Source organism: Ascaphus truei, chromosome 3 (genome assembly GCF_040206685.1).
Source record: "Ascaphus truei isolate aAscTru1 chromosome 3, aAscTru1.hap1, whole genome shotgun sequence".
Taxonomy (NCBI): domain Eukaryota; kingdom Metazoa; phylum Chordata; class Amphibia; order Anura; family Ascaphidae; genus Ascaphus; species Ascaphus truei.
This window is the reverse complement of record NC_134485.1, coordinates 430,142,888-430,161,931: the sequence shown is the minus strand read 5'-3', so window position 1 is coordinate 430,161,931 and position 19,044 is coordinate 430,142,888. Positions and strand designations below refer to the sequence as shown.

At 48.7% G+C, this 19,044-nt stretch overlaps 1 protein-coding gene across 4 annotated transcripts in view; it reads left to right on the top strand.

Moving 5' to 3' along the window:
• The window catches only part of STXBP5L (syntaxin binding protein 5L), a 575,500-nt gene that overhangs the window by 192,309 nt on the left and 364,147 nt on the right, over positions 1–19,044 (top strand). For all 4 annotated transcript variants that reach the window (XM_075592898.1, XM_075592896.1, XM_075592897.1 and 1 more), the window contains exons 3-4: positions 2,367–2,448; positions 7,570–7,670. In XM_075592898.1, coding sequence (XP_075449013.1) covers positions 2,367–2,448; positions 7,570–7,670 — 183 coding nt within the window. The remainder of the gene's footprint in view (positions 1–2,366; positions 2,449–7,569; positions 7,671–19,044) is intronic.

Below are 19,044 nucleotides of genomic sequence, written 5' to 3'. Positions count from 1 at the left end.
ATCATTGTAGGGTGCCAGCGTTCGAGGACCAAGCTTACCGCACAGAGACAAAGGGAACTTGGCAGCACTTAGCAAGTCAAGAGCACAGAGATACACGCTACCACTGTTTGCATGGACCGGCTTCTGTCTCTTTATGTACCTTTCCAGTATCTGCTCTGTGCCCTCAGTCAGGGTATTTGATAAGGTAATATAAAGTCAGGAGAATCTGCAATCAATCACAAAGTAATGACGGGGTCTGCGTTCTACTGGTAAATGGACCATTGTATAATCCGTGTAATGGGAGGGAAGACGGTGTGTGCTGGAAGGCATGTTACACCTTCTAGAGCGAGCTGGATAAGGCCGTGTTTATAGAGGGCGCTTGCTCGAATTATTTGTGCGCATAGGGTTTGCGCGAGGGGGAAGCATTGCGGAGGTGTGGCCGTGACATCATGTGAGCGGTTTGACCTCATTGGCTGAACCGCGCACAAGACCCGGCCGTGACGCGGCCACCGCACGAAAGGACAAAATTATGTTTCTTTTCAAAAATCTGCCGTGCGTTCGCTCCTAATCGCTCGCGCGCACTCTGAGCGGCCTCATAGAGAAGAGGTCTGTTATCCGCACCACTATAAACTCGGCTTAAGGCCTGTAATAGTGCGCGCGCGTGTGCTCTACCATGTGCGCGCGTGTGCTCTACCATGCGCGCGCGTGTGCTCTACCATGCGCGCGCGTGTGCTCTACCATGCGCGCGCGTGTGCTCTACTCAATGATAATTGCCTGTGTGAGCCCGACGTTGCAATAGTTTAGATGCCAGATCTGAGGAAATCGCGCTGTTACCACGCGACACCGTGAGCCAATCACAGTGCGGCCTAACATCATAGCCCCGCCTCCTAGCCACGCGCATCACCGCTTGCCCTATAGACACTAAACGCGAGCACCACGCCATGCGCGCGCCCGCACGCGCACCAGCGCGCACAATATTACAAGCCTTAAACCCATGTTTTGATGCTGCTGTATTCAAATTCTTAATTAGTCTGATGTGTACAAGTAATCCATGTTCTCAGGTCGCAGTTCTCACGTGTTTAACACTGTGTATGCTGAATTTTACATGGGGAAAAAGTAATTCTGCATGCTCAGAATGGAGCCTTGTTTTTGGCCCGGAAAATGAACGCTCGTTCTGACGCTTCAGACGCACGCACTTAGCTATGCAGTTGAACGCACCCATTAATTTATATGTCCATTCATCTGTCAAACGTTTACATGACGACGAATCTAGCAGTTGCATAAATGTAAAGAAGAGTAAATATCTCATTTACGTGAGGGTTCTTAGCCGTGATTGAGCTGTGCGTGTGACTTCCCCATCAGTTCATGCCTCACTCCTCACAGCTGGGAGACGGGTGAATAAACCCCGATTGAATACATAGTGTCATCTTGCATCTGCACTGATTAAATGTAGTAAATCTGTCAATATTTCCAGCATTAGGATAGAAAAATCTGCAGGTTTGGACACAAATGCCAATGTTTAGTAAACCTGGCTGCTAAAGGGAAAGCATGGAACGCCTGAAACACACTGCTTACTGAAGGGTTAATGTGCATTTGTTTCATTCATATGGTTTTACGAGGGTAGATGTGGATCGGATGCGCCTCTCAAGATGAAATATGTGGTTTTTCGTTTGTATGTTTGTCTAGGAGTTCCTGGAAGCACCAATAAAACTAGAAACACATGGAAGAGTTTGAGATGGGAAAAAAATGTGATGAAAGAGATCAATATTCTCATAATTGTGTTCAGGGTGACGTGGTTTTTCTAATATCTCCCCAGTATGAGGAGAAGACCACAGATCTGCTATGATATTGCCTGGCTTATCCTCACGGAGATGCGGGAAATGTCTTCATTCTTTACTTACAGTACCATATATAGCTGACTTCATGTACCATATGTGGTATGATCGAAGCTACAGTCTAAACACCATTAGATTGATCTCTCAAACAATGCATGCTTCTCCGCCAGACTTATTCGCCATACAACTTCATTGCCGGTGAAATACATAGTTGCATATAGTTACATAGGTACATACTGTATAGTTATATAGGTACATATAGTTACATAGTTATATAGTTACATAGTCGATGAGGTTGAAAAAAGACGTACGTCCATCCAGTTCAACCTATGCTAAATTTAGGCAACAGATGCTTTATCCTGTATCTATACTTACTTATTGACTTAAATAAAACCATAGGCTTGCTGTACTGGGTTATATTTAAATGTACTTTGTATTTTGTTCCCGTTTCAGATGCAGATGTCACTGTGGGTGTCTCTGTTCACATGATTGTTAAAACATCCATTGCTTTTTGATTGTTTATCAGTAAAATCCTTAACTATTGATTGACAGACTGGGCCGTCCCGGAGTTGATTGCTATTGCCAGCATGAGAGTGAGGCAGCTGTGCTTCATCTCCAGTTCCTAATTAACGAGGTAAGTGCTTATGTAAACAAGGTGTTTCTTTAACCCTCTCCCTGCCATGGGGGCCACAAGACAATGGTGCCCCATCGGGCAGCCGTAGGGATACATTCTAATAGCGGGTTTGGCAGATAGAACTATTTTATTACGGTTTTCTCATCACATTTGGGAAAAGAACCTATGTGTAGAGATGGGCAAAATTCGCACCCACCACGAATGCAAAAATTTTCAGCCGCGCGTCAGTCTCAAATGGCAGGTTCTGTTTTGTTTTTTATCACTGAAAATCCGTAGACCCCTCTCTCCCTCCACTTTTCTCTCCCTCTCCATCTCTCACTTCTCTCTTTCTCCAACCTTTCTCTTTGCTCTCCCCCTCTCGCTCTCTCTCTTTGTTCTCTCCCCCTCTCTAACTCTCATCCCCTCTTCCTCCCCCTCTCGCTTTCTATCCCTCCCCCTATCCCTCACCTCTCTCTCCCCCCTTTCTCTTTACCCTTCCTCCCTTTCTTCTCTCTCCCCCCTCTCTATCTCTCTCACCCAGTATCCATTCCCCCTCCTCTCTCTCATCCCCCTTTCCCTCTTTACCCCTCTCACTCTCCTTTCCCCCTTTCTCTTTCCCCCTCTCTGTCTCTCTTCCTTCTAGCTCTCCCCTCTCTCTATCACCCATATGCCCTTCCCCCTCTCTTCTCCCCCGCCCCCACCCCCCCCCCCCCCCCACCATCCCAGCAAAACCCATATTTCAGGTTCTGGACTAAACTGATTTTTCAATCCGATGGCGGTTCCGTTTTTGATAGGTCCGCCCATCTCCTATGTGTAGTTAACCAATGTCAAAGAACGAAATTATACTGTAGGTGACACATTTAAAATGCTTGGGAAAAATAACACTCGTATACGAAAAAATTATCTATGGTGTGCTCTGTACCAGAAGCAGTTTAATGACATGTAAATTAACTTAAAGGGGTGTGCGTTCTGCAAATGTGGTGATCCTCCCCTAATAAACCAATCATTTATAGTAAATTGAGCACAAGTAATTTTTTGCTTGCTCAGATCAGGAGTTCAGACTACTTGTTATCACCAAAAACGGCTAACTACGGCGCTCCCTGACAATATAATAGACAATGTCTAAGCGACGAATGGAAGCACATACACCAAGGGAAAGTGGGTACAGTGAAAGACACCAGCCTACAAAATACAGAATAACAGTATTTATACAAGCCCTTGGTTGAATCTGCTGCTCAACCTGAGGAGGATAATCCCTTGATCCTCGAAGACAGATGAAACGATGGAGGCGGTGAGCGCACATGAAAGACAAGACGGCAACAATACAGTCTTATTAACCAACAGACAGACACAGAATCCTCAGGGAAATATAGTAAATCGGGGGATCGGGGGGGATGTATAATAAAGGTGTAATGTCTATACTCGCAGTGGCCGCGACAATGCATTTGTTGTCGGGCGACGCCGCGTCACCGTCGCCAGCACTATAAGCGCGGCCTAAACCTGGGAAGCACCTGCTACAGCTGTGTTGGTACATTAACCCTTGGAGTGCACCGGGACATAGTCACTACGTCATGGAAACTGGCACTTCGTGGGACCCCAGGACGTGATCCTCAAAGGGCCTGGGTTCTTTTCCGGGTGCGATCGCGTCCTGCGTTCCCATGGAGCGATCTGCCCAGTATGGAGACGGTGAAGTAGTCCTCCTCCTCCTTCCGTTCCCCAGAAAACGTCCGCCATGGTCACGTGACCATTCTCGGAAGCGGCCACGTGACCTCGCTGCGTCTTGGGGGCCATGGCACTGGGGCATCGCGACCCCCCCTGCACTCAAAGGGTTAAAGTCCGGTTCCCATTAACAAGATGTGTCACAATTGTACTACACTGGCAAAAGAAATCACATCTTAACATTTATTTCCCACCAGTTATAAGTCTTGAAAATAGTTTGTACGTTTAAATAACCTTCTTAATTGCAAAAAACAATTGCTATATATCATTATACATGTAACCCTGTTTCCCCCCCAGTTGCTGATAGGGCCTATTACGGGGAAAACTACGCTGGTTACTTGGAGTAGTGTGGTGCATAACTGCTGATAAACAGTAGCCCTGAGTCTCCTCCATGATGTTAGGGGATAGCAACAGGACAGGCTTCTGGGGTATAACCTGACGTGCTCACGGTGACAGCGCCTCCATCTCTTGCAGTCCCCAGGATAAAGGGAGAAATCCCTGCTTGAGAGTCTCTTTCTCCGTCTCCCTGATAGATTTCAGTCTCAGGCAAGAAGTATATTAAACAGGATCTCTTTATTCTTTATGCACACGGCACAGAAGTCAATCAGCAGCTCGTAGGGCCTACACCCTAAGGATGTCCCTGGACCAACACTCCCAGCCAGTGGGCACCAGGAGAAGTCCTAGCTCTTCCCTTACTCTCTGGTAGAGTAAGGGGAACAGTCTCCCACCGCTTCCCTAAGGGAGGGCACACAGTATGCAGAGCCCTGCACATTGCTCAAGGGTAGACCTTGCCTCTCACACGGTAGAGGCAGACTGAGTAAATTCAGGAAGTGCAGCCCCTTAAGTTCAGATCCAGTAGGAACCAGCCCCTTGCCCCTGATTGGACACCAGGCCTGAGTACACTACCTTCTCTGTGGCTCACTGGGCTGCAGAGAGGTGGGGAAAACTCATGATTACTCCTGGCACCTGCCCTTACCAGGGATTACTGCCAGGAGGAGGGCAGACGTATTAGCCCAAACCAGACAGGGCTATACTTTCCCTCTGGTGGAATCCAATGGTCCCCACTTGGACCTAAATTTGCTGGGCCATCCTGTAGGTGAAGAACCTACAACAAGTACATAAAACATTAACAGGGTACACAGTTAATACCGTCATAGTACCTGCAGGTTACGTACCCACCCACCTTGGGATGGTGATAACAATACTGGGATGTCTCCAACATGGAGAATCCTTTTTAATAATAATGTCTAGGGTCCGGTTTCCTCACGGTACGACAATTGTGGTTGACCACTTCTACAAAATAAATCTGAGGAGGGACATTTTCAGAACGATATTCCACTTTATGCATGAAAATGTTCCGCCCTACACTCCAGACCCTCATGAGGTAGCATACTCTTTCTTCAGTATGAAAAGCTGAATTACTATTCTTAGAGCTCAGGTAATCTATGACTGCGTCTTGGAGTCAGGTCTCTCTTTGCTCCTCAATTTCCAACATAATGGGCTCAGGCACGTATGGATACTCATAGCCATGAGATTGCCTATACCTCGCCACTGTGGCTCAGTCGGCCCGGCTTAATTTAGTTAGCTTCTTGCCATGGGCCTTGCCTGGTAGTAGCCAGAATAAAGATTCCACTGGAGCAATCTCGTCATACAATAGAGAACTAGGTACTACAATCCCTTGCTGGATCTCCCTTAGTCTCCTATGGAGCACTTCAGCAGCCTCCTCAGTGGAGTAGGGGCCCTCATCCCACCAATGATCCACTATCTCTCCGTCTATTAATACAAACCGGGTACAGTCCATAGCTGCCGAATACCCTTGATATAACGGAGCCCACCATTTCCTGCTCTGATCTGTAGACCCTGGTGAAGATACAGATTTTTCGGTATCTGCTCTAGAAGATACCTCTGAGGGTATCAGACACTGAACCCCAACCCACCAGACACTGAACCTTTAGGTTTACCCCTAATTACAGTTTTGGACACAGTAGGATTCATTACAGGCAGTTTGTTAGACACAGGCACTTCCCCCTCAGACCCCTCATCAGATGCCACCCAATTCCGCCAGTCCCTGGATATATGAATGATCTAGTCATGGGGTGCTCAACTCATGTCCTTAAGACCCCCTCAACAGGTCAGGTTTTCAGGATATCCCTGCTTCAGCACAGCTCAGTCGAGGACTGAGCCACCTGTGCTAAGCTGGGACTGATTGAGCCACCTGTGCTGAAGCAGGGATATACTTAAAACCTGACCTGTTGGGGGTTTTGAGGACTGGAGTTGAGACCCCTGGATTAAGACATCTTTTTACACCTCAGCCCTAATTTCTTGTTATGCACCATCCCGACTCTTGCGTTCTTCTCAAGGATGTCTTCTTTCTACCCCCTTTATATCTAAAGCCCTCTCCCGCCTTAAACCTTTCTCACTGACTGCCCCACACCTCTGGAATGCCCTCCCCCTCAGTACCCGACTAGCACCCTCTCTATCCACCTTTAAGACCCACCTTAAGACACACTTGCTTAAAGAAGCATACGAATAGCACTGTGAACATTCTGAACACATGATACATAAAGCTTGGCCCCCTGCAGACGCACTTACCAGAACTCCCTCCTACTGTCTCTGTACGTTCTCCCTACCTACCAATTAGACTGTAAGCTCCTCAGGGCAGGGACTCCTCTTCCTTAATGTTACTTTTATGTCTAAAGCACTTATTCCCATGACCTGTTATTTATATTATTCGTTATTTATATGATTACAACATGTATTACTACTGTGAAGCGCTATGTACATTTATGTCGCTATATAAATAAAGACATACAATACAATACAATACAAGACAGTATGCCATCATAACCGGTGAACCTTATGGAAACTCTGTGATATTCTGCGTTATTATGGGAGATGTTTGGTTAACCCCGGAGACAGTATCACTCACATTAGCAATTGCTCTTATGTGGCATAAATATATGTGAGGAGGTTGTCACTACAGTATATAGACAATATTAAAGTCCTGGTATATGGGTGGAAAATCTCTCTATTTTGTAGGCAATGTTATTTTTTCATTTGTTTCTATTATGATGCACTGAAATGATTTGCCTAATTTAGCAAGTTTCAAACAAATAACACAGTTCAATAAAAAAAAATGACTTAAAAACAGTGAACCTGAGAACCTTCACTATCTTAAAATAGTGGGGCCCAAGAGTATATTAAAATAAGCCATAAATGTTCCTCGTAACGATGTCCTTGCTGCACCAATAGTTGTTGCCAGCTCCTGAAGTGTGTCTTTTTATTACACGTGTTGTATTTTCCAACCTAAATAAGTACCCGTGTCCTTGCGCCCCAGGTGAGGACTGTACCGCTGTCAGTATGTGTGTGAGACGGGGGGTACCATTCACTGCATAACGACATGACGTCTCTCTTTGGCTGCAGGGCGCCTTGGTCAGCGCGTGTGCTGACGAGACTCTTCATTTGTGGAACCTGAGACAGAAGCGGCCGGCGGTGCTTCATTCCCTTAAATTTAACAAGGAACGGTAAGAACGTGTGAAGCTTGACGATATATGTATAACAATAATAATATCACTTGCAATTTTAAAGTGGCAATACAGTTAGCGTTTTGGGGGGAGGGTTGATAGATGCAGCAGTTGCTTAGCTTTAAGGAAATTTAATTACCTGAACTGCCGATCGATCTGTTCTCTGAGCCCCTAAAGCTGGTGGGGGCCAGTAGTGCAACCAGGGGGGTGGGGGTGGGAAGGATGTATTTGCACCCCCCAATAATTGCTATTGCACTTACAGAAACGGATTGCCGTGGGAGAGAGCGGGGCCTCTGTATGAGAGCAGCCCTTAGCGAGGTCACATGGTGAGGTGTTGCCATGACAACGCGTCGCCGCAGGATATCACTGCGTCCCACGATGGCGCGTTGTCAACCCACCGCATGACACCGCGACGGCACCCCCCCCAATCAGATTTTCTGATTGCGCCCCCCCGGTGGGCGCCGGTACGTCCGGATTGGCTGCACCTATGGTAATTCCGCCTCTGTGCAGACCCTACAAGACAATGCTTCATATTCTTAGCAGTGAAGCAAGGCCCTGGAGAAGAATGGAAAGAGTTTATTATCACTGTATTTACTCCCGTCTGATACATTGGAGTTTTCTCCGGGCAAGTCACGTTTTTAAGGTCATGCAGTGATGCAATTAACAGTGATGTTACATAGACGTCATTATTGTTACACACCGACGTGTAATTATGTAAGGCACACAAATTCTGCATAGCCAGTAGGGCTAATTGAAGACATCGTTATGATATTTTGAGACCAGCTGCTAACGACTCTGTTGCACCTAACTCCAAATCGGCTTGTAATTCCTGAAATGGTGATGGCACACGCTGAATTTTTATAGCCGCTGCTGTTTTTGCAGTGTACATTTCGGAGTATTTACAAATAAGAAGATGTGTTCGCTGTCCCGTTAGAACAAAGAATAGTACATTGGATTCTGTGAGCAATTAGCGGGCTGCTGATGATAAATTATATTAGAACACGCATGCAGACTTCATACTGTACGATGAGTGGGTGCCGAGTAAATAGTCGTTTGTTGTTCATTTTCAAACGTAAATCAAAGTGATGGATTTGCCATGAAAAGACCATTTAGCATAGGAAACTGCTCATACAGACAATGTAAGTGATGTTCTGCGAACGCGTGGGTGCAAACGCTTGGGTAGTGTTTTAGGCTTCCGCAGATAATTCAATTAACATTAAATAGGAAATCTTGATCACTTCATACCAATGTTTACACTGTATTCATATGAAATCTATATTTATAATTGCATGATTACTCATATTCCAGTTTTATGAATCATCCCTATGTAATATATAGTCGTGGGTAATACAGAGGGAGAACCACTACGTACATATATACAGTAGTACAATGTTGTACAATATAGTACCGCTGGGAAATAGGAATCTCTGTCACAGAGTATGAATAAACTACAAGTGTGGTGACAGACACACAAAGAATAAAGAATAGGATATGGAGAATGTCACAAAGTTGCAGAGTTTAAAAAGGAAGTCGTTGTGGGGAGAAAATGCTATAACCCTGGGGTGGCCAACTCCAGTCCTCAAGGGCCACCGACAGGTCAGGTTCTCAGGATATCCCTGCTTCAGCACTGCTGGCTCAGTCATTGATCTGTTTGTGGCCCTTGACGACTGGAGTTGGCCACCCCGGGGGTTATACCATCTGCATTCTTGGAGGCTATTATAATCCTCCCTTACAGAGCTATATTTTCAACCAAGTCCTGGAGTTGGGAAGAAGTAGCATGGGTAACAATTTGAGCTTTAGACATGGGCAGTGAGTAAGAATGGCAGGAGACAGGGCGGAGGTTTAAATAGAGCCTATCATCCTGATATAGTGTAGGGGTGCTCCACTCCAGACCCCAGCCTCTGACTGAGCCTCCTGTGCTGAAGCAGGGTGGAAACCTGACCTGCTGGGGGGGGGGGGGGGGGGGGCATGAGGAGTGGAGTTGAGCACCGCTGTTTCAAAGGATAGGAGGGAAATGGTACTGATCTTTAGAATAGCTGAGAGATTAAAGAGGTGGGAGGCTGCCCTTGGGAAAGGGGCGTGTCCTTCGGCAATGTAAGTTTACCTGTAACCAGGTAAAGCTGTAACATTAAACAAACAAAGATGCCCAAAGCTACTTCCAATGTGACAAAAAGACACAGTGCAATACCTATATATTCTCTTGAAAAAGGGTCACTTAGTTTAACCCTTTGGCCAAAGCATCTTAAGCCTGCTGCCACTTACAAGGCATGACCGTTAGCAGGTCCTAACACTACCTGAGTTAAAATTCTTATTTACCTGTATAATTACAGGAAGAATGATCTGCATTGGATCTGTCATAACCCAGCAAAATGAAACAGACCAGCCAACTTGGAAAGTGGTGAAGGGCAAGCTTAAACCTGGGGGGAGGGGCCAATAGGGCTGCTGCATTTATAACAATTAGAACAGTGATAACAGTTAGAACAGTGATAACAGTTAGGGCAGTTGGTCAGTTGGGAGCAGGGTACAGAAAAGGGAGGTAGGGTCCCAGGTTCCAGTAGCCCTGGGACTAGGCCAGCTTTCCCCTCCAGGCTACAGTTAGACACCAACTCACAGTAGGCACCTGCAGCTGTATAGGGAAGTCCATAGTTAGGGACCCTTTTTCTTGTGTTGTGCAGTATCAGGAACACAGTGTCTACGTCACGCAGCGACGCATAACTTGTGGTCTTGGATCAGACCACCTACGTTCAGAGCCTGTCTATGGTGGGTCGCTCCTACTGGAGACCACCCCATGCGGAGGCAGAAGGCGTTGTTGGAGCAGACTGCCCGTTGACTGTTGTTCAACTTCACCCGGGGGCTGGAACGCCCGGGAAGTTGTCCACATAAGTGCACCAACATTCACGTGGGCAGCGCTGTCTCACACTTGGGGGTGGGAAAGGCCATTGGGGTCCGGACATTGGAACACTGGGACAGTGGGACACTGGTGCCCCTGCACCCAAGTGCTGTGGGGATATTCCGCGGGTTGGTATACATATATGTCTATTGCTGTTCCTATTGTTGTCATTGTTTATTACCTCCCAGTAAATACTGTTCCCCATCCTCTATGTGTCTATTACTGGGCATATTGTCTTGGGAGGGGCAATCCTACTATGTGAGGATCCTGCTCAGGTGGAGGCGCTGTTTAATAGATATACATACACCGCAGGCTCCCCAGTGGCGGAGGATCAGGCCTCCTGTTTGCCACACAGGTATAGCAGCACACGTAGTCGCCCTGACACAGGGGGAAAGGGGGCTACATAAGCACATAGGGGGCTATGAATAAAAAGTTTCCTGGCTTCAAATCCAGGGCAAAATTGGAGCAGAAAAGCTGCACCAGATGTATCAAAGAATAAAGTCTCCTTGCAAGCAGTGGGCTTTTATTCATAACCCCCTTAGCATCAGCACCATGCTCGGTTACTGTTGAATGACTCCCGTTTATGTAACATATTATTGCGGATGTTTAAAAGCTATATGGGTTAGATTTGCTCGGTCACACTGAGAAAATCTTCCCAGATATTTCTGTAGGCTGAAAACTTCTCCTGATCTAATTATAACTCTGTTATCCAACACAGTCCCACACCAGTTCTTACAATGGAAATCATTAGGGAAGCTGCTGGAGTTTGCCGCACAGATAGCAGGCTGCAAATACACTGTATAATTTATATTTAAGCTGGTTAAACAGGTGTTGTTTTCTATCTGACTGCACAGTTTCTGCTCCCTGCTTTGTGTTATTATTTTTCTTTGCTTGATGAGCTTGTTATGAATGATAACTGAGAGATTGTTAAACACTATAGAACAGTAAAAAAAAAAAAGTGTAGCGGCTATAGCGGGATTTTACACATACATAATCCATATTAGGATTGTCCTGGTCATACATCTCTCAGTAAGGATGTTATCAGTGTTTAGTCAGAAGCAACAAAGACAATACATTCAGTGGGTAACAATGGGAACCCTACATGGCAGGGAAGAGGGTAAAACATGGCATTTCTATATGTTATGACAGCGAGGCCTACATCAGTACGACCAGCCTCACTTTAGTCATTCGGTCACTTCACTGTACTGGGGGAAATTAGGTGACTCATTGACCAAATACACAAGAGAGAAAACCAGGAAGGACGTGGGATTGCTAATTTAATTCTTATACACATGTAACCCTGCTTCCTATCACTTGGCAAGCTGTTACTCTGTGCTGTGTTACCTGCTGACTCACAGGGCCTGAGCCTCTGCCACGGAGAGCCCGGGGTGCATACAATATATATATATATATAGGTTCGGTGCAGCGCCTCCACCTGCGACAGATCCCGCCAAAGGCAGAGTTAGTCTTCGCAGGACCTCTATACAAGAATTTCTCTTACACGACCATGTTATAAAACCAATCTCGTTTACTGATAGGTCAACCTTACGATACATTACATGCCATGACATTCCGGTATGCTGGTACAACATTTAACACGCCACGGAGGACGTCCACATCTATGCGCCTCGGCGGACGCCATAAATAACTTGCGCCTCGGCAGACGGCAACAGTACTTTCCCCCAATCCCACCACCGGGTGTTCCCACCCCGTGTCCAAATACGCTAATCAGTTCTCTCGCTCCCAACGGCCGTGTGTATGTGTATGGGTAACTGCGTAGCCACTAGGTCTTAGGTGATGGAAAGGGTAAAGTTGGTGCACTTGACGAAATACCTGCCGAGCACTCCGGTGCTCGGAACTACTACGGTTCTTCGAAAGAGTCTCTGAGAGTCCAACGCTACGATATGGGGCACTTCTCCTCGACAGGGTAGTCCCGAACACTGCAATAGTTAGGGGGTAAAGCCCTTACTAAGGGTGTCCCTAGCTCAGCTTGTCTCTACGGTGACTCAGGGCTAACTGGGCCGGGGGCACCTTGCCTGTGCCTGGGGGATACAACCTCCCAGCGCAGTATCTCCGTCTCCTCGTCTCTCCACGATGCTCTCACTCCATGCGCGCAATCCCTGCCTATATGCCTGGCAACTCCTCCTCCCATAGGCTAAACGCTCTCACCTGACCCTCCCCGTAGGGCTGCTGGGTCAAGGGACTGCTCTTCTCCCGCCAAATGTACTCTCCTCCTTCGCGGGCTTTGCAACTACTCTTTGCAAGCGCAACCTCCCATTCCTCTGGGTCAATCAGGGGTCACGGCTACATCCTCCCCCCTGTGGATTCCAACGTCCCTGCTTGGAAAACGATAACAACACAGCCATTATATAATGAAAAACACTAATACAGGGGTTCCTCTATCAACTTGTACATTTCACTGAACATGATAATCACTGATTGCACCCGGCTGCGAGCCCACTGCTGAGACTCGTAATGATGTGCCCCGAACTGATCATAAGCCAACCTCGTGGGAGGTTGGCCGGCTCTTTGGCTTCTGCGAATTGGCTCTTCCGCTACCTCCTTGTGGGAGTAGAAGGACTCATCGGGAGTCTCCAACTCGGCCCTTGAGGGGCGGGGTAGATCTGCAAAGTCTCTTTGTGATACAAAGCACGGGCTCTGGGGATTTAGTGGCGGACTCACTGGAGTCAGTGTCTCTGTCATGGGGCCAAGGGGCTCTTTGCCCGTAGCTCCTTCGGGAGATGCCCCCGCGGCCGGAAGGCCCCTTTGAGAGGTTCCTTCCTGTGGATCACCCAGACTATCATGTCCTGATGACAGTTCCCCACTCAGGGGAGATGTAGGCCACTCTAACACCCTTCTAGTTGGGGAATGGGGAGCAGATGATTTCGATGCCATGTCTTTATCCGACCCTCCGAGTCTATTATCCGGTAGACTGGAAGGCCAGGCATTTGAGAAACCACTTCGTATACCCCTTCTCGCCAGCGGTCAGCCATTTTATGCTTTCCCGGTACTCCCAGGTTGCGCAGTAGTACGGCATCGCCAGTTTTAATGTTTCTATGTTTTACTTTGTGATCATAGCGCCTTTTGTTCCCGGCATTCAACTTTTCAGTGGATCTTTCGGCTTGCCCATAGGCCTTCTGCAAATTCTCTTGTAATCTTTGTACGTAGCGAAAATGGTTGGAATTGGGCACCCCATCGGTGGAGACTCTTAACTGTATATCCACTGGCAAGCGGGCTTCACGGCCAACATAAGAAAGTAGGGGGAGAACCCGGTAGATTTGTGCCGGGTGCAATTGTAAGCATGGACTAGAGTTTCCACATGGTGACTCCACTTAGTCTTCTCGACACCTGTTAGTGTGCCCAGCATGTCCAGCAGAGTGCGATTGAAACGTTCAGGCAAAGCATCCCCTTCTGGATGGTATGGAGTAGTACGGGACTTGTTAATGTGCAGGAGGTTCAGCAATTCTTTTATTAGTCTACTTTCAAAGTCCCGGCCCTGGTCGGAATGCAGACATTGAGGTAGTCCATAATGCATGAAATATTTTTCCCAGAGGACTTTAGCCACCGTAATAGCTTTTTGATCCTTGGTCGGAAAGGCTTGGGCGTAGCGGGTATAATGATCAGTGATGACCAACACGTTTCCTATACCATGGGTGTCGGGTTCGATGCACAAGAAGTCCATGCAGACTAAATCCATAGGTCCCGTACTCTTTAGATGACCTATGGGGGCAGCTCTGGTGGGTAGAGTCTTGCGTTGGATACACCGCACACACCTACGACAGTGATGCTCTACGGATTCTCTCATTTTTGGCCAAAAAAATCTATCTCTTACTAGTCCGAAAGACTTGTCCATCCCCAAATGTCCGTGTTCATCATGGAGAGCTTTCAGCACTAAGTATTGTAGTCGTTTTGGCAACACTAGTTGGCGGCGATCCGGGTGGTCATGATACTTCACTACTCGGTATAACAATCGATCTTGAATTTCAAATTTGTCCGCCTTCCGCATTAGGATACCTCCTACATCCCTCGGAGCCTGACGAAGCAGTTCCCGTCGCTTTTGTCGAAGGGCCTCCCGGATAGTTCCTGCGACCGGATCCTGTTCTTGATAACGTACCATATCTTCCCAAGCAATGATCTGGTCGGGGGTGACATGCATTCCACTAGGGTCTCGATAGGCTGCCGGTATAGCGGTGGGTACACACCCTAGGGAGTCAGCCACTCGTAACTACGAAAAGGCTACTTGCTCATCTATGATGGCTGCCGTGCCGCAGAGGGCTCTTATTCCCGGTCCGGGGATCTCTTCCCACTGATCTTCGTCGTTGGTAGGGACCAACCCCGGTCATCTCGACAAGGCGTCTGCCCCAAAGTTTAAAGGCCCAGGTTTGTATTTTAAGGTGAAGTTATAATTGAAAAGCGCGGCCAACCAACGATGTCTGGTCGCATCCAGTTTGGCTGAGGTCATGATGTAGGTTAGAGGATTATTGTCAGTACATACTTCGAACGTCACCCCGTACAGGTAGTCCCGCAGTTTATCCACTATGGCCCACTTAAGGGCCAATAATTTGAGCTTGTGTACCGGATAGTTCTGTTCACTGGGGGTGAGACTGCGGCTGATGTACGCTATGGGCCGTAACCCCTCAGGATATTTCTGATGCAACACGGCTCCTAAACCGCTCAGGCTGGCGTCCACGTGCAGGATGTAGGGTTGATCGGGGTTGGCTTAGGCCAAGACCGGAGCAGCCGTCAGGCTCTGCTTCAGGTCGTGGAAGGCTTGGTCACACTCGGGGGTCCATTTATCCCCGAAGGGCTGTTTGGCCGAGTGGGTCTTCTGGCCCGTTTCAGATGGGTATATGTGGAGCAGACTGTTGAGGGCTTTGGCCCTTCGTGAATTCCCCTCCACAAAACGCCGATAATAGCCGCAGAAACCCAGGAACGAGCATAGCTCCCCCACATTCTCGGGATGAGGCCAGCTAACGACAGCTTCTATCTTAGCGGGATCAGTGGCGATTCCGGCGCCGGACACTATGTGACCGACATACGTTACTGAGGTCCGACAGAACCGACATTTGTCCAGAGAGAGTTTGAGGCCTTCTGCGGACAGCCTATCTAATACCTTCACGAGACGACTCTCATGCTCCTCCAAAGTTTTCCCGAAGACTATGATGTCATCTAGGTATACCAAGCAACAGGGGTTGAAGTCACCCAACGTTTTCTCCATTAATCGCTGGAAGGTGGCGGGCGCTCCGCATATGCCTTGAGGCATGCGAGTGAACTGATAAAACCCAAGGGGGCAGACGAAGGCAGTCTTTTCCTGATCCTCTGGGCTCATCGGGACTTGATAGTATCCAGACCGTAGTACGCTGAACCACTGGCTCCCATGTAGAGCATCCAGGATCTCTTCTATACGAGGGAGGTTGTACTGATCCGGTGCCGTCCGATTGTTCAGCGTCCGGTAATCTACACACAGCCTCACAGTTCCATTTTTCTTTCTCACCACCACTATGGGGGAGGCGTAGGGGCTTCGGTACTCAGTGACAATTCCGGCGGCCTCCATGTCATGGATAGCAGCTCTCACATCCTCCACATCCCGGGGAGCGAGTCGGCGCAAATGTTCTCTGAAGGGCTTCTCATCCATCATGCGAATGGTATGCTGGGCGTTGCGGCTGCATCCCACATCCATCTCCTCGGTAGAGAATACGGACCGTCTTTTTTCTAGTTGCGCTCGTAACCGATTCTTCCAGGTTCCCGGCAATTCGGCGGAGCCGAAATCGAAGTCCAGGGCCGTCCCTGTTTCTTTCACTTGAGTTGTATTTGCTTGTACTGCCTCTTCCACTGAACTAACCGGATAAATTCTTCCTATCTGCTGGCCCACATCAATGGCCAGGGGGAAGGATGATAGATTCTGCACCATCACATCAATCCGCCTAGGGATGGCGCCCTGCCAATAGCGAAATTCGGGTACGAGCCAATATTCTCGCCTCACATCTTCTCCAGGAGTACTCTCAAGTGAGAATTGTTGGTCTTCGGCTAGGCGCTCTGCATAAGCACACCAGGCGGACATTCTTTGCGTTTCTCCGGGACGCAGCTTTGTCCACCCCTTTCGCCCACAGAACAGCAGTCCGTAGTCATCTGGAGGAGGGTGTTGAGCTGTTGGATTTCCAGATCCACGGTCACTAACCCATTGATGGGATCGTCGTCGTTGCTCAACCCGCGTACCTTGATGTGATCCGCCGGTCGTAGCGGTCGCTTCTGAAGATGACGATCATAGAACCCTCGGTATATGATGGTGACTTGGGATCCGGTGTCTAGTAGGGCAGAAGAGTAGATTCCATCCACTAAAACTCGGATCAGCGCTACCGGTCCCACTCGATTCCCATCTTCGAGGGATTCAGCCCCTCCAGACGGGGGCCCGTCTGTATCAGCATCCGTCGCATACACCCCACAGACCATAGACTGGGACGGGAATTTCAGGGGTGAAGGGCTCCGGGGGCGAGAAGTGCCCAGGCGACAATCGTAGGATAGATGCCCCCGCTTCCCGCACTTGTAGCAGGACATATCTCTGGGGATAGCCCGACGATCCGACGGAGGGGACGACCGTCCCGCGGAAGGCGATTTCTCAGAACCAGGCTGGTCCGGTGGTTCCTCTTTCTTCTCTGTACTTCCTCTGGATTTAGCGCCGCCGCTAACTTTCAGTCTCGGAGGGGAGTGCAGCATTAGATGCGTCTCGTGTTCCTTCACGTGTTGCAGTAGTTGGATAAACGAAGGGGGAGGGCCCCGAGTGAGGTGATCTCGAATCATGGTGGCTATTGGGTGAGACGGACTGGATCCACGGAGGTACTGCTTCCGGAGATACTCATCCATCTGGGATGGGAGTACATATTTATAATGCAGCAGCGGGCCGAGAGATATTTGCACACGGTGTATATAGGCGGATAGCTCTTCCCCATCCTTCTGGTTTACGGCATAATACTTGGCCCACAAGGCCCCGTCATCCTCCTTTGCACTATAGGCTTCGACCAGGAATTCTATCATCAAGCGAGAGGTTAAGTCGGGGTACTGTTCATGGTGTATTCCGATTAGCGTGGCAGCCGGGGGCCGCAGACACTCCATGAGCCGCTGGCGTTTTACTACATCTGTGCAAGACCACTCTTCAATCACTCCCCGCGTGTGCTCTTTCCACGTCTCTACCCCATCTTCCCCGGTAGGCACCAGGAGGGTCCCCGAGAAGGCTTTTAGCTTCCGGTAGTTCTGAGCGTGGGTGGCTAAGGTAAGCGCTTCGACTAGCGGTGGCAAACTGGGGGGACTAGATAGCAGGTCTATTTTGTCATTCAGTTTCTTTAGTAGGTTACTACTCACTCCCACTTCCATAGATGCGCGGGATTCCGGGTTACTGGACAGAGAGCGGCAGCTACCGAGCTCACTCTCGGCATAGTGGATCAACGGAAGGGTGGGGTCGTCCTCCCCCAACGGGCATACGAAGGGGTTTTGAAGAGGGTAGACGAAAGGACTGCCGCCGGGCGGTGCGTCGGGCAAGACCAGGGATTGTGGAACGGCAGTTTCTAACGCCAACAGGTTACGCCGACAGTCTACAAGTAAAGTATTCCACTTGGAGTCGTGGTCTATCATTACATCTACCAGGCGAGCTTTGGCAATGCCATGGGTACTCGGGCCAACGCTACGGCGTGACGAGTGGGAGTGCGGACTTGGCGGGCCCAGTCTCGTATCTCTTGACGGGTGGGTAAAGCCATGGTGATCACAATTTAGGTTCGAGGGGCACCCCAGGTCTAAAATCTCAGCAGAGCCTCCAAATGTAACCCTGCTTCCTATCACTTGGCAAGCTGTTACTCTGTGCTGTGTTACCTGCTGACTCACAGGGCCTGAGCCTCTGCCACGGAGAGCCCGGGGTGCATACAATATATATATATATATATATATATATATATATAGGTTCGGTGCAGCGCCTCCACCTGCGACAGATCCCGCCAAAGGGGGAGTTAGTCTTCGCAGGACCTCTATATAAGAATTTCTCTTACACGACCATGTTATAAAACCAATCTCATTTACTGATAGGTCAATCTTACGATACATTGCATGCCATGACATTCCAATCCGCTGGTACAACATTTAACACGCCACGGAGGACGTCCACATCTATGCGCCTCGGCGGACGCCAACAATAACTTGCGCCTCGGCGGACGCCAACAGTACTTTCTCCCAATCCCGCCACCGGGTGTTCCCACCCCGTGTCCAAATACGCTAATCAGTTCTCTCGCTCCCAACGGCCGTGTGTATGTGTATGGGTGACTGCGTAGCCACTAGGTCTTAGGTGATGGAAAGGGTAAAGTTGGTGCACTTGACGAAATACCTGCCGAGCACTCCGGTGCTCGGAACTGCTACGGTTCTTCAAAAAGAGTCTCTGAGGGTCCAACGCTATGATATGGGGCACTTCTCCTCGACAGGGTAGTCCCGAACACTGCAATAGTT